Source organism: Neocloeon triangulifer, unplaced genomic scaffold (genome assembly GCF_031216515.1).
Source record: "Neocloeon triangulifer isolate White Clay Creek 2 clone unplaced genomic scaffold, ASM3121651v1 ptg000013l, whole genome shotgun sequence".
Lineage (NCBI taxonomy): Eukaryota > Metazoa > Arthropoda > Insecta > Ephemeroptera > Baetidae > Neocloeon > Neocloeon triangulifer.
Window position 1 is genome coordinate 1,637,179 of NW_026775555.1, and position 14,337 is coordinate 1,651,515.

Below are 14,337 nucleotides of genomic sequence, written 5' to 3' on the forward strand. Positions count from 1 at the left end.
GTCGCAGATCGTGACCATTTCTGTTTTTTTAACAAGAACAATTTTTGCAACAATGAAAAAGCCTGATTTCTTCACTTCCACAATAAAATTCTTGTTTATTAATTTGCAAAATATAGAATAATTTAATATTAATTGTGGTTCTGAAACTAAATCAGACTCAATTTTAAGATCTTTACTGAAACATTTACTTAAATTGGAATTTCAGGAGCCAGTGCTTCTATATCGATTCCTTTTTTAAACCCTAAATTATGTTATTGGCAGTCGCACAAAGCATGTCCGATTGTGCTCCGCTGCACGCGCGCAAAGTGCTAAAAAGCACGGCGAATGTTCGCACAAGAGCGCGCGGACCTCCGAAAAAGCGTTCCCGGAATGAGTGCTCGGAACGAATGGCGAGAACCAACAATGGCGCCGGCGGTAGCGTTGGCAGGCAGCGGGGGTTGACCTAAATCCCGCGGACCTCACAATCAGTTTTGCGCGACGTCTGCAGCCGCAGAGGACTCACTTTTTAAAAAGCGAGATTATTTTTATCGAATGCGTTGGAATTAGTCGGAGAGAAAGAGATCCCACTTTAAGAATTGCCAGAGAAAAGGGTTTCTGATTATCCTCCAGTCGTGTTCACTATGGGAGAAGAGAAGTGCAGCCGAGATTTATCACCTGGATCGCGCGGTGACCCAGAAATATACCACAAGGCAATGAACAGTGCCGCTCTCTCTCTTTATCTCGCGCGCGGTGCCGGCTGTCATGGTGTATTTTTTCACATATTTCTTGTCGCGGACCTTATTTTTAGATTTATTTTCGAGCGCGCGCGCCCAACTCTTTTCTTGCTGGATTGCCCGACCGCCAACACTCGTGTATTAGACGACATTGCAATTTATTATTTTTAACTTCGCACGTGCCCTTTCTCCCTGTGCAACCTCTTTCGGGGGTTAGCAATTTATGGCCAAGATGCCTTCTAAGCAATGCGGTAAATTCAACCCAAAGGGATAAAAATGTTTCCCGGACGGAGCAATGTATGAAATTTCTCATAAATAAATTATTTTGATAAGAACCTGTAACAATCGGCCGAGGAAAATTTTAAATTTGTCCCTCGCAATTTCCAGTTTTTTTCCACATTCAATGTCATTTTTCCTATAAATACTTTTTTTCGGGGTGATGCGAAATGAAAGTGTAAAAAAATCCCTCGGCGCTGAAAAAGTTCTCCACAGGTACATTTCCCAGAGGAATACACGAAGAATACAAAGACAAGCATTGAAATTTTTTCCATTTGCTGCGGATTCAGTGTACGCACATTTTTTAGATGGATTTGGGCGTCGCGATTCTTGAATGACACGCCAAATCTCTGGGTTTAGCTTTTGGCTTTTGTGCGTCCTCGGCGACGCGAGCGCCACTCGCTCAGCACATCCAGGCCAGCCCTCAATTTATTTTTCCCAGCAACGGGCGGCGAGAAGAGATGTGAAAAATGGCTGGCAATTCGATTTGAAAAAAGATATCGCATTTCGAGGACAAGAATATGATTTTAATTCTCTAAAAAATTACAGTTTCCTTGCACGATATAAATTTAATCTCAACCACTTTTCCCCCTGTTTGCACAACAATTTATTCATTTCAGTTAAGATTTCCCAAGTGGCATTCTTGAGTGAAACACTGGCGCATCTCCCTTCTCTTTGAAACGCATTCAAATCCCAAATCTTTCCGCGGCTCATTATAATGCCAAATTTTCGGTCCGTTCTCGCAATTATGCAGCCAAGCAAATATAACAAGCGCCGGTTTCGTTAAGCCGGGCTGAAAGCGCAAGAAGTGTGTTGTGTGATTCTTGTTACAGCTGTCTGCTGTGTGTGCCATATCTCCGCGCGCGAGGGTCCTTAATCAATAATTCACATCCAATTCCTTTGTAGGGCGGTTGCGCGTCAACATACATCACGCATTTGACTTCCAATCGCAGTTTCCCCTCGAGAGTCATTAATTATCTGCTTTTTGCACTCATCACTCGTCGCTGTCACTTTTTGTCGCACTTTTTAATTTTCCGCTCTGAAACTTCATCTGCCTTACCGATCGATCGCTCTCCGGGCGAGTGCGCGGGCAAACAACAGTATCGCATTCAATAAAAAAAAAAAAAAAAAAAAAATTGGGAATCAAAAAATGCAGAGTTGTATTTTCGTTTTTTGCTGTTGCGGTGTGAATTATAACCCGACCCACCTCGGCGCCCTATTTTCAGTCAAAGGCGCACCCGCTCCGTTTTCCTAACAAAGAAACGGATGTGCGGCTTATCTGTTCGTAGCCAGGTTGTCAAAATATTTGTTATTTTCGGTACTTTGGCGGTGCAGCATAACGATGATAAAGTAGGAAGACCCCTGCGTATGTTTGTGCTGCCGTCTGGAGGCGCTAAATTATTCAAGAGACCGCGATGCGAAAGAGATCAATCGGCCTTTGCCAGACCAGTGGCGTATGTCACTGGCAAGCGATTTCCACATTTATTAAAATTATTGCAGTAAGCAAAAAGTAATCAAAACAAGAAGATTGATCAAAGAATATTAATATTTTATATAAATAGGCAAAACCTCTGTATCGAATTAAAAATTAATGGAAAAAATCTACTCAGTGGCATCAGTTACTGGTCGATATTTTCATTAAAAGTTAAATAATATTTTGATTATTGAAATTTGACGCTGTGCAAAAATAAATTGCAGTTTCAAAATCGAACATTTATTCAGAGTTGGGATTGGAAATATTGGCACGGAGAACTAATTAAAGCACGCCGTGGCACATTCACAGAGCTCATCTGATACTCCGTTATTGGATTTTTAATCACGTGCGCCCCGCGAACAATACTGAATAAATGCAGATCCCGCATGCGGTGCACAGTTAAACAAACGGCACCGTTTGTTGCCTGCTTTTCCATTATCAGTGTTTGTTTTGTTCTCGATAGCAAAACTCTCGTGCCTCTTTCGTACGCCGCGTGTATGCTGCGCTGCTATTTCCACCAGAATCGAGCCGCTTCCGACACCAAGAGAGGTAGACAACCGGTGCAACTCGAGTGTCGGCCAAATTGCCTATTCACCATTTAGCGCTTTACCAGAATGCCAATTAAATTGCCGCCCGACCTCGCTGGAATCAATAAACCGCCGGCAAACAAAGAATTCGAGCACTCGATCCAACGGAAGAAAAATCTTCGTTACCATGGAGTCGGGGAATTTCGGTGTGGGTCAGGCGCGGGGCGGAAATGTCACGGTCCACTGGGAATAGGGGCGAGACGATACAAGAATACGCCAGCGGAAAAGCACTTCCGCAGAAAGAGCGTCGAAAGTTAATTGAAAAGACGTGATTGAGATACCCAACTCCGGTAATTGACTTTTTACCGGGCACCTCCCTGGTCGGTCCTCACAAAAACTAATCCAACTCGTACAAATATCCGATTTCGACCAAGCGAGCGCGAAATAGGAATAACTTTTTCACATTGTTATAAAATAGTGTTGAAAGATCATCCGTCTTCTGGGACACATCACAAGCGTTCCCGCAGGAATAGCACGGGAACGGTTTTTATTAGCTGCTGGAGGGGTCAGGCGATAGCGAAAAAATCGTGGGAAATCCTTGGAGAATTTCGTTTCGCCGATTTCAAAGGGCTGGTTAAAAATGATGGCACTGCGGGTTGCATGGAACGTCGCATGAGCGAACACGAACGAGGACGGTTTCCATTTCAAAAAATATTATGACAAGTGCTCTTGCTCGCGAGCAAGAAGAGAGGCAGCTCAAGAGGAACGAAAATAAATAGGCGCTCCACAGACGCAACAATAGCAGGAAGCGGAGTATGATCTGAAAAATACGGCTGTCGCGCGGTGAAAGGCGTCGCATCTGCACGACGAACGCGTCCCACGGGACTTTTAAAACACGCGCGTCGCGAAAATATTACGGAAAATTCCGCAGACTCCAATAAAATCGAGCACCTGAACGCGCGCTCTGAGGCCAGCAGTCATTTCTTAACAAATCGGACTTGAACGTCCGCCAGGGATAAAAAAAGGCAAACGCGCCGAAACGTGCAGTTGGAGATTTTATTTGCTTGGCGTGTGCACGGAATCCTGATTCGGCGCCGCCTCGGGGCCGTGCTACGCCCGGGCGTTCGCCTTAATTAATGGAAATGTGATACACCTTCCATATCGCTGGGGCGCGCGGGGACTCCTCAGCGAACGAACGTCTGCCGGGATTTCTTAATAGACACACACGCAGCGAGGCGGCCGTCTTAGTAAAAAGTCGTAATGACGTTAGATAAAACTTAGTTTCCGCAGGGGAACCACAGAGATGCGCTCCTTCTTTTTCATTCTCTTCTTATGTGATACGGTTGGAGCACGGCCGACGCACCCTGGGACCGAGTAAAGTGGAAAAAGTGGAGTACGTGCTCCAATAAAGGAGACAGACAGAGTTGATAATGATTATCTCGATCGACGGCGACGCCATATAAATATTTCGCCGTGACAAATGAAATATGTCTCGGAACATATTTCCTTCGCACTGAATCAAGGCGAAAAATTAACGGCTTTGGAAAATTTTCAACTATGAACGAGAGAGTTATGAAATAAAGTTTCTCGTACCATTACTGCAAACAATAGCGAGCAAGTTTTATAAAGAAAGTGCATCTCCCCGGCCGGCGGAGGAATAGTTTTTCAAGATGAAATATTGCCGATATACACTGAAGCAAATAAATCAATTAGATGAATGCGATATTGGAAGCAAGGATTAATGAAAGACAAACAATGTGGCAGCAGCGAATATACATCTTATCTTTATTATTATTGCAAGGAAGGGCCACTTTATTGGTTGCGGGTCAACAAATCGGATTGCCTTTCTTCCTCATCTGCAGTGGCATGTGAGAGGGGCCAGTGGACAGAAATACTCTTGCACATAAAGAATGTATTGATAAAACATCAAGTATTTGTTCAGGGATGGAAGAAAAGTTTAAGGGGTGGCGGGGCGAGGTGTCTGTTGTGTTGGCGCGCAAAAAAAGAAATGGCCGCCGTGCCACTGCAAATAAAGAAACTACAAAACAGCAAACTGCCGAGAGGCTTCTGCTGGAATTCAGTCTGTCAAGATGGACGAATAAGAAAGGGCTGCAAAAAGAGCCATCATCGGTCTGTTTGCTCCCGCGACAGTATGTCTTCTCTCCAGCAGTCGTGGCGAGTGTTTGCTAAATCAATCAAAGCTGATGTGTTTACCCTTTCAGCACTCTCCAGAGCGAACGCTCGATTTCGACAATGCGCCTCCTGAAATCAGCTCTGCAGTCCTATTACGTTATCGAAGCTCCGCAGCGGACAAATGGTCCGTGCGAGGGTTGAAAAACGTTTGCTAAATTCGTTTTCTATTCGTATCTGCTTCAATAAAGGGGAAAATTGAGAAACAATATCATTGCTGCGTAATTTATATCATCGATTTAAATGTTTTCTTGTCTTAATTCTTCTTGCGCCTCAAAATAGGCCATAAAAGCAATTTTGTTTGCTAAATGTATAATTAATTTTGCTTGCCCCGTCATTTCCATGACGACATCTAGGCAAAATCAATTTGATTGCTCCCTTTCGCACCCTATTGTGAATGTATGTATTCTCATCCATTTTTTAAATTGCTTGTTACAGGCGACTTTTTATTCGACCGCGCTGAAAACGCTCATCTCTGTATCGACTGTGATTCTTCTCGGGCTAATCGTAGCCTACCATGCCCTTGAGGTGCAGGTGAGTGCAAAAAAGGAACCTACTAAATAATATAAAAAAAAAATCATGAAAATATTTTATTCACTCAACTTCAAAGTTTTCTAAACTTTTCTCTAAATGATAATTTTTTCCAAATAATTTTAAAAGCTGTTAATTGTTAAATGGATTTGTATAAAAAATATTTACGTTTTAAACTTTCCTTTGTGACGATTAAATTTTTGAAGGTCAAAAATTTTGGTCCTAAACTTTGCGGTACTTTGCATAATTGATCCCACAGACGCTCTCTGCCCAGCAAAAGTTCCGCTGGAGTTCTGTGCAGGCAACAAAAGTGTTTGTTCCCGAGCTGTTATTTTCGTCAGCAAAGTCCACTTGAATGAGGAACGAATGGAGAACTTGACAAAATCAATATGAATGCGCGCGGGTAGAAGATACAGGCACAGCTGCCCTTTGATTGCCCTTGCTTGGGCGTCCTGTTTATTTTATGACACGGCGCTTTTGCTCACTCACTCACATTCACATCCAACGCGGGATTGGCTCATCTTGCGCGCGCCGCACATTTCCATTCACGCATCACCGATTTCGCCAATATGGAAAATAATAATAAGGAGCTTCCGCTATTCTTTTCTCTTCAATTTGCAGGGAGTCGTAAACGATTTTCCCGCTAGCAAAGATTGCAATTGCGGAAAAGTGCATAAACCTCCGTCCACGGCCAAGGTTTGAAATTTTCAGCACCAAACCGTGTTTTGTCCGCCACAAAGTTGACCTCAGCGCGAAAACCATCTCATTTTATGATAATACTAGGCAATTTTTGTGATACATCTCAGAGATTTCCGTTTAGTTTCATGGCTTGTTTAAAAATAGGTCTTCTTACAATTAGATTTGTGCTAGATTTTGCATCAAAATCACAAAACGGAAGCCGAAATAAATCTGCAGATAATATAAAATAGCTTTTAATTTAAAAATCCAAACTTGTTAGCCAAATCTAAAATAAAACCATTTTCGAAAGCAAGTCTGGTCATATTTCAAATTTAAGAATTTCTAAATACGCGAAAGTTAATTTTCTTTTAAGAACGTGATAATAATTTTTAAATCTTCAAATTGTTCAAATACGACAAATAATATGATTCTTAAACCATTTTGGATATCCGTGGCAATCAACATTATCATATTTCTCTTGATGATTCAATTGAGTAGTTTGCATAGAATAAGTAGTTTTATGTGTTAAATATAACGTGACCTTAAAATTTTTGTTAGTGTCAATTTCATCGAAAAATTAAATAAATAATAAAAAAATAATCACATTTGCAATAAATAGTTTCACGTGATTTTCGTTTTCAAAATAGAAAAAACAAGCACCAAAATTCAGGAAGAATATCTATCAATAAAGTGTCAAGCACTTGAATGTCACGTTTTAGAATTATACATTTAACGAAGTAATTTGGCGCAACAATCCATTTGTACAGTGAAATTTGCATACATAATTAGATCGGTATGTCACGTTAATTTGACGAGCATTCAACTTGGACCGCCGAGTTATAAACGGAGCGATTGCTAATGGCACTCTGGCCTTTGTTGCAGCTGTTCATGATAGACAACTGCGCCGACGACTGGCGAATAGCAATGACATGGCAGCGCATTTCGCAAATCTGCCTGGAGCTTGCCATTTGTGCAGTCCACCCGATTCCTGGTGAATACTACTTCACATGGACCACAAAACTAGCCAACAAGGGTGGCCACCTCGACTCGAGGGAGGTGCCCTACGACGTTACGTTAAGTTTGCCCATGTTTCTTCGCCTGTACCTCATCTGCAGGGTGATGCTGCTGCACAGCAAGCTGTTCACGGACGCTTCGTCGCGCAGCATCGGCGCCCTCAACAGGATTAACTTTAATACGCGTTTTGTATTGAAAACTCTGATGACAATATGTCCTGGCACGGTGCTGTTAGTGTTCATGGTGTCGCTCTGGATCATCGCATCGTGGACCCTGCGGCAGTGCGAGCGGTAAGTTGCCATTTCCACCGCACCAGACCGCCTCTCTGTTGTTTGGATTTGTAATCACCACCACCAACCCCCCAACAACAACCACCCACCACGCCATGGCTTCGTTTTGTGCAACGCTCTATGAATTCTCAAAGTTCGGCGCGCCAATTTACATAAAATAATTTTCTATGCCTGAAACTATAAACACCGTTCTCTCGTAATGAAATTATAACTTTCTCTCATAGTTTTCCTATTATTTATGGCAAGTTTAATTAAAAATAGAATAAGCAAAATTGAAACTTTGAGGATGCGTGCAGCGTTTCACAACTCAACTCACATTTAGTGAAATTCTGCTAAGTGTGACCTGCCCTTAAGTTCTCAAAATCCCAGTTCCGTCCAAAGCTGTAAGGCATCCCGCTAAAGCCGTAATACATTTTTGGCGATGCTTCGCAGTTATGGATCAAATCTCATCCCGCGTGTTTTACTTTTCTCCACACATTCAGAGTGCATCTAATTTTTTAAACAAAAAAAAATTAATTAAATCTTAACTGTTGCGCTCTGAATGAAATCTGTGTTTGATGTGTTCTTCCCTGGAATGGATATCTCTGTGTATGTCCACTGAAAATAATTTCTAGATTTTTAAATTGCTAATAATTAGACCGTTGTCCCCTATGTACGCCTAAAAGTTCCCTTTGATGTCCCTAATTAAGTTGACCTCAGCAAACAAAAGCGTTGAGTTCAACTGCGATTCTACTTTTGTAAAACTTGTAATACCGCAAAACGTTTACGGGATCCGCGGTTTCAAGCAAGCTGCGTGCAAATGATGTTGCGAGCTTTGAGCAGATTTTACTTCTTTTCCGTGTGCCGTAGTTTTTTTTTCAATTTAAAATATATTTAAAAAGTAGACCTGAATTAATAAATAATGTAGTTCAAAATGCACGGTTTACCTTTCGATTTATTTATCTCTTGTGATATTGATTTTGAGCGTAAAACTATTGTGCTTTTGCGATTAACCGGCTTCCCAGATTTAATCATCCGTCGGCCAAACAACAGCAAGATACAATTTGCCGGACAAACAATAGCCGCATTGTTCCCTTAACACGTACAGAAACTGCAGTGAAAGCGCATTTCGGAAACACATCCCAGATGTCTCTACTTTAACGGGTGGAAAGTTATATGCAGCAGCCGCGAATGGAACAAAACCCAAAATGTCAACTCTTGACAGTGAAATTTCGTACCCGTCCGCGCACACTATCGGATTTTCGCAAAACAATGGCTCAGACCTCGCAAAACCATTAGCCCGCGCGCGCGAGCATTATTATTTCTTGCCGAGCGAGCAAAAGCTCGGCTTTCAAGTGCGTTTTTGGCCGCGCGCAATTAAGATGCTTGATCTTTTGGCGACGCGGTCGATCGGTGAATTATATTCGAGACGACACGTGTGTATTAAGTAGTGAGCTTAGTAACTAAATTAATGTGTGCTGTTCTCATGCATTATTCTTTTACATTTCCTCGAGATCCCGCGCCCGCCTCCTCTGGTCCCGATATTTTTACCCCAACCTGAAAACCTCCTCCCAATTCTTTTCTCTATATCTCTGTGTATAAAATTCTCTCATATCGTTTCCACCTATTTCATTACGTTTTGTAAACTAAAATAGCATTTTATAAAAAGCCTATAAGAGGAGCATAGGTGCTCCTGGAAAAAAAAAATGAAAGCTTCGCCCTCATGTGAATATTACTTACTATAAAAATAGAAGTTTTAACTTGATAAATAAATATGACTGAGAAATTAAACTACATGACACGTGTGCTAGTTGCGCTCGCTAGTCGGAGAGAATATACCCATTTTATATTTTCTCCGAGGCTGAAGATGTTATATAAAGAGAGGGTTTAGGGACTTATTATCAGATATATTACTTTTGTGCCGCTCCCCCAATACGTATACGCTTATGTTTGAGACGGAGCAGCCTAGAGCTGGATTTGTGCGCTAAGGTAGAATTATTACAATTATTTACTGCATGATTTGGTGATTATCAAACACGGTAGGCCAAACAAACAGTTTTGTTCTGATTTTGTTTCTGTTTTCCCTTGGTTTCTAGCTCGCTTTCACAACACACTACTTACTATTGAGTCTCCTAAAATAGAAAGAAACCACAACAAATTGATCTATAATGGCTTTTGCACGGCTTTATTTTTGTATATTATACTTTCCATTGATGACCCACAAACACTATACAAAAAGAAATCACACGATCACAATAAAACAATTTTCCATCAACTTGATTTGAATCGTGTCAGATATTATAAAATCTTCACTCCGCACATTCATCTTTCCTCTCATTTTCTCTCAACTGTACATTTAGAGTCGAGCAGTGTGTTCATCACTAATATTTTCTCCATCTTCCGTTTGCTAATTGTTTATGTAAAGATGTTGAGCACTAGTGTAAAAAGATTACCACCTGTAAAAATGTTTCTTTGTGAACCAAGGTGGAGCGTCTTGAAGAGGAAGCTTCAGCATATATCGTTCACGCTTAAATTTGTTCAGAATTTCATATATTTAGACGGCTAACTGTCCCCAATTTAGAAGCACTTGTCTATAAAACAAACTAAAGTCCAAACTACACCGACCTATAATCATTTGCACCATCATTATTAGTTCTATATATATAAATAATCTCTTTCTCTTCTCTCTATCTATTTTTCTTTCCTCACTCTGTCATAAGATCCGCGTTTCTTTGTTGAACATACAAATAATTGTTTAGTCAAAAGCCTCTCTTCAGCAATGTGTTCTTCGTTCTTAGCAATAATTGTGTATACAAGTTACTGTCGCCTATATCCGCTCTCGCCTGCAAACGTGAACACGAACCATCTCTATAGTCCACATCTATATAAATAAATATTCAGCCAAAATTGCAATTCTCCCACCATCTCAGCAAATCATGGCTGCGATTAAAGTTGTGACATTAATCATTGTATAAATATATATAATTACATAAACCTATATAGCAAAAACACACTACTACTCCTACTACTGTCAGTAAAAACAAGCAAATATCTTCTTGGTATGTAAATCGCAACTTTAAACTAATATAAAGTAAAATCTCTAAATTCGTATCATTCTCAAACATTATACTTTGAGTTGATATATATATATATTTTTTTACTTTCAGTTTGGAAATGATCCAACTGCTTTGATTATCAAACTTGCATTTTGATCTCCGCTATTAGCAATATATCTCACGATTGGTGTTTGCTGTGCAACAGTTTGAACTGCTTGTGTGTCTGTTATTTGGTATATTGGACGATTTATCTAGATTATTATTTGATTTCAACGCATGCCCTGCTCGCTTTTCCACAGAACTCTGCATTTATGACTGGTACTGATTATGACCTACACATTAAGTGGCATGAGAACTCATTTTTTACTCAAAAAAATGCTTAACAATTTGAGACCTGCCTGAATGACAATCACCAAGGTTATCGGTTCTGTTCTCTTTTGTTCTCCTGTGTAGGTTCCACGACGAAGAACACGCAAACTTACTAAACTCCATGTGGCTGATCGCCATAACCTTTCTGTGCGTCGGTTATGGTGATATCGTTCCCAATACTTACTGCGGTAGGGGCATCACTGTAGCATGTGGTATGACGGTAAGTTCAGCCCTAGCACTCTCTTTATATCGAGCAAATCGCAAGAAATAAAAATGACATACCGAACGCGCGGAATGTGTAAAATAACTTTTTCACGAGGGTGGCGAGGTTCTTTTAGACTATCCCTTCCCTGACCCGATCCTAGTCAATGTGTGAGAGGAGCTAAAATCAAAGCAAGCGTCAAACGATACACCAGCCTCATTCCTCTTGGTTTCTTCTTTCTCTGCAACCTTTAGGTTCCATGACGAAGAACACGCCAACCTTCTAAATGCTATGTGGCTTATCGCCATAACTTTCCTCAGCGTTGGATATGGGGATATTGTGCCTAATACTTACTGCGGGAGGGGAATAGCTGTTACGACTGGTATTATGGTAAGTCTCTTTTTTTCCAAGACAAATTCCTAGAGGAGCACGTTGGTCAAAATACAGCTCTGAGGACTGTGTTCTTGCCTGTAAAACCCACACACAACATGTATACTATCTGATCTATTTGCGACAGATTATTTCGCAGCACTATTTAATAATAAAAATATAATGCAATAAAAGAGCAACTAAAATATAACACCTAAAAAAGAACCCTTATTTTCGTTTTTATTATTTTTCTACGAGTCGCAGAAGGGGATAAAATATGAAATTGCTTTCTGTGGCCACTTTTTACAGAGCAATAAATCTCGCTGGAAAAAGTCTCCGACCGATCCGACTTTCGCATTAACGAGATTTTGTTGAGCTTTTTTTCCTCGGCCTCAGCCCACTTTAGGCAGGCGGCTGACAATGAAAAATATTCAGCTGTCATAATTAGGCCTCTAGTGGCCGCCGATTTGTCACTCTCTCGAGTGGCGTTATGACTGCTCTGCCGCGCACACTTGTGTGTTCGTCAAAAAAGTTTATTTCCTCTCGTGCAAACGGTGGGCTCCGTTAAAATAATTAGCTTAATTCCGCACTTGAAATTGTCTCATTTCCTGATAATCAATCTCGTTTTTGCTTTCTCTAATGACCCCCGTGTGTGTCACACAAATTGTCTTGGTGCCTAAAAGTGACACTTATTCCGGCCAGTTTTACAGTTTAATTTGGACCTTGTTCGTTTTAGTTGCAGTGAGGAACTGTCTAATTTAGCTGCAGTGTAGATTTTATACAAATTTGTGTCTGGCTTGCATTACTTGAACAACAACCGAGACGTTTTGCCTCATGTAAAGAATGGATATAAATACCATTTTGTTATTAAACTGAGCCAGCGTAAAATAAAAAATAATAAAATTTAATTTTGCCAATTTTGCAAGAAAAAGTGAAACAAATTACACTCGCTTAGCATTCAGTTTTAATAAGAATACGCAAAAAAACAGACACCCATATACTTGGAATGAATCTGCCTTATTTTATTTTTACTTTTAAATTAGCAATTTTTATTTTTTTGAAGCATACGCAAAAATAGGCGAGCTAACGAACTACAGAAAAGTTTCCTCACACATAATTGTTACTACAACATTGCATATTTTCGTAGGGTGCTGGATGTACTGCGCTACTGGTAGCCGTGGTTTCCCGGAAATTGGAGCTAACTCGTGCCGAAAAACATGTGCACAACTTTATGATGGACACGCAACTAACAAAGAGAGTGAGTAATAAATTTTTACATTAAAATTAGTCCAGGAACTTGTTACGTTTCAGGAAAATTGTAAAATTATTATCCGTCGTGCGCACGTTTCATTAATCTCGGCTGCATATTTAATTTCAATTTATATTTATCCAATCAAAAAGCACACCAATTTGCAAATTGGAGCACGGATGTTGTGCAAAATTTAATGGAAAGCAGCGCGACTCGTAGGGAAAATCAGCGCAAGGGCGCAGCTCGAAATTATTTTGAGCACTTCCGCGGTGCGGATCAATGTCGCCCACCGACATTGGCTAGGGCTCTTTAGACTAATGGACCAAAGGAAACTCGAAATCGAATTTTAGTGCGGCTGCGAGGCAACTTCAACAGCGCGTCGGGACCATAACCCTAAACATAATAGGTCAATAGGTGGATCTATCTCGGGAGCGAGCCTCTGGTGCCCACTCCCGAATCCGGCGCGTAATTTTGCCGTCGTTGCCATGGCGACCCGGAGCGGCATCCTCGCGCCGCTGCCCCGCTCCATGACTCTGCATTAATTTGCACTAATTCACGCACGAACGATCAAATTGTTTGGAGCGGCGGCTTTATGGAAAACATCCGAGCCGAAAACTCCTTTCGCCTGTGGAGGAGCTAATTTTATGTGAATATTTATTAACAATTTCCTCCCCGTGGCGTATGTTTCAATTACTTTCTCTCGCATTCGAAAAACGGCTTCGCCGAGTCCTGAGGACATCATTATGCAGATGAGTTTTCGGGCGCTATTAGATTATGTAGGATTTGTCTTGTTCCTCGTGTGAAATCTCATCTCCTGGAGCATAAATTTTTCACATTGTTTTCTTTTCCTGTCAGAATGCATGTATAATATCCCTGTGGAATTTTCGCCTCGGTGTAATTGTACTCTCTGCGCTTGTTGCCAGTTGAAAAATGCAGCGGCCAACGTGCTGCGCGAGACGTGGCTCATCTACAAGCACACCAAGCTCGTGAAAAGGGTCAACCCCGGCCGAGTTCGCACGCACCAGCGAAAGTTCCTGTTAGCCATTTATGCGTAAGTGGTGCAAATTTCATTTTCGCTGCCTCCACACCACTTTATGAACGTTTTGCAGCTTGCGGAAAGTCAAAATGGATCAGCGAAAGCTGATGGACAACGCCAACACCATCACAGACATGGCGAAGGTACGTACGATGCATGAACATTGATTTAGTATTCAAAAAGCAAACAAAGCCCTTGCATATTATAAAATAAGGTCAGAGGATTTTTTTCAAATCTTCTTAAAAGAAAGCGGACTTAGTTGGGCCCGGGACTATTTAATTTTAGATGAATAAATTTCGGGCTTTCACCCTCTGAAGTGGTTCAATATGGAAGCAGTCTTAAAATATTTATGGCTCAGAGGGGTGCGAGCCAATTTCTCTGCGA

General features: G+C 41.1%; 1 protein-coding gene across 6 annotated transcripts in view; it reads left to right on the forward strand.

The window, feature by feature from the left end:
• The window catches only part of LOC132198564 (small conductance calcium-activated potassium channel protein), a 50,309-nt gene that overhangs the window by 31,709 nt on the left and 4,263 nt on the right, over positions 1-14,337 (forward strand). For 4 of the 6 annotated variants that reach the window (XM_059622655.1, XM_059622659.1, XM_059622658.1 and 1 more), the window contains 6 exons: positions 5,619-5,714; positions 7,272-7,693; positions 11,554-11,689; positions 12,816-12,926; positions 13,841-13,968; positions 14,027-14,096. In XM_059622655.1, the coding sequence (XP_059478638.1) occupies positions 5,619-5,714; positions 7,272-7,693; positions 11,554-11,689; positions 12,816-12,926; positions 13,841-13,968; positions 14,027-14,096 (963 nt within the window). Of the gene's footprint in view, positions 1-5,618; positions 5,715-7,271; positions 7,694-11,181; positions 11,318-11,553; positions 11,690-12,815; positions 12,927-13,840; positions 13,969-14,026; positions 14,097-14,337 lie in introns of all 6 variants that reach the window. The other 2 variants (XM_059622656.1, XM_059622660.1) reach the window with 1 other exon arrangement.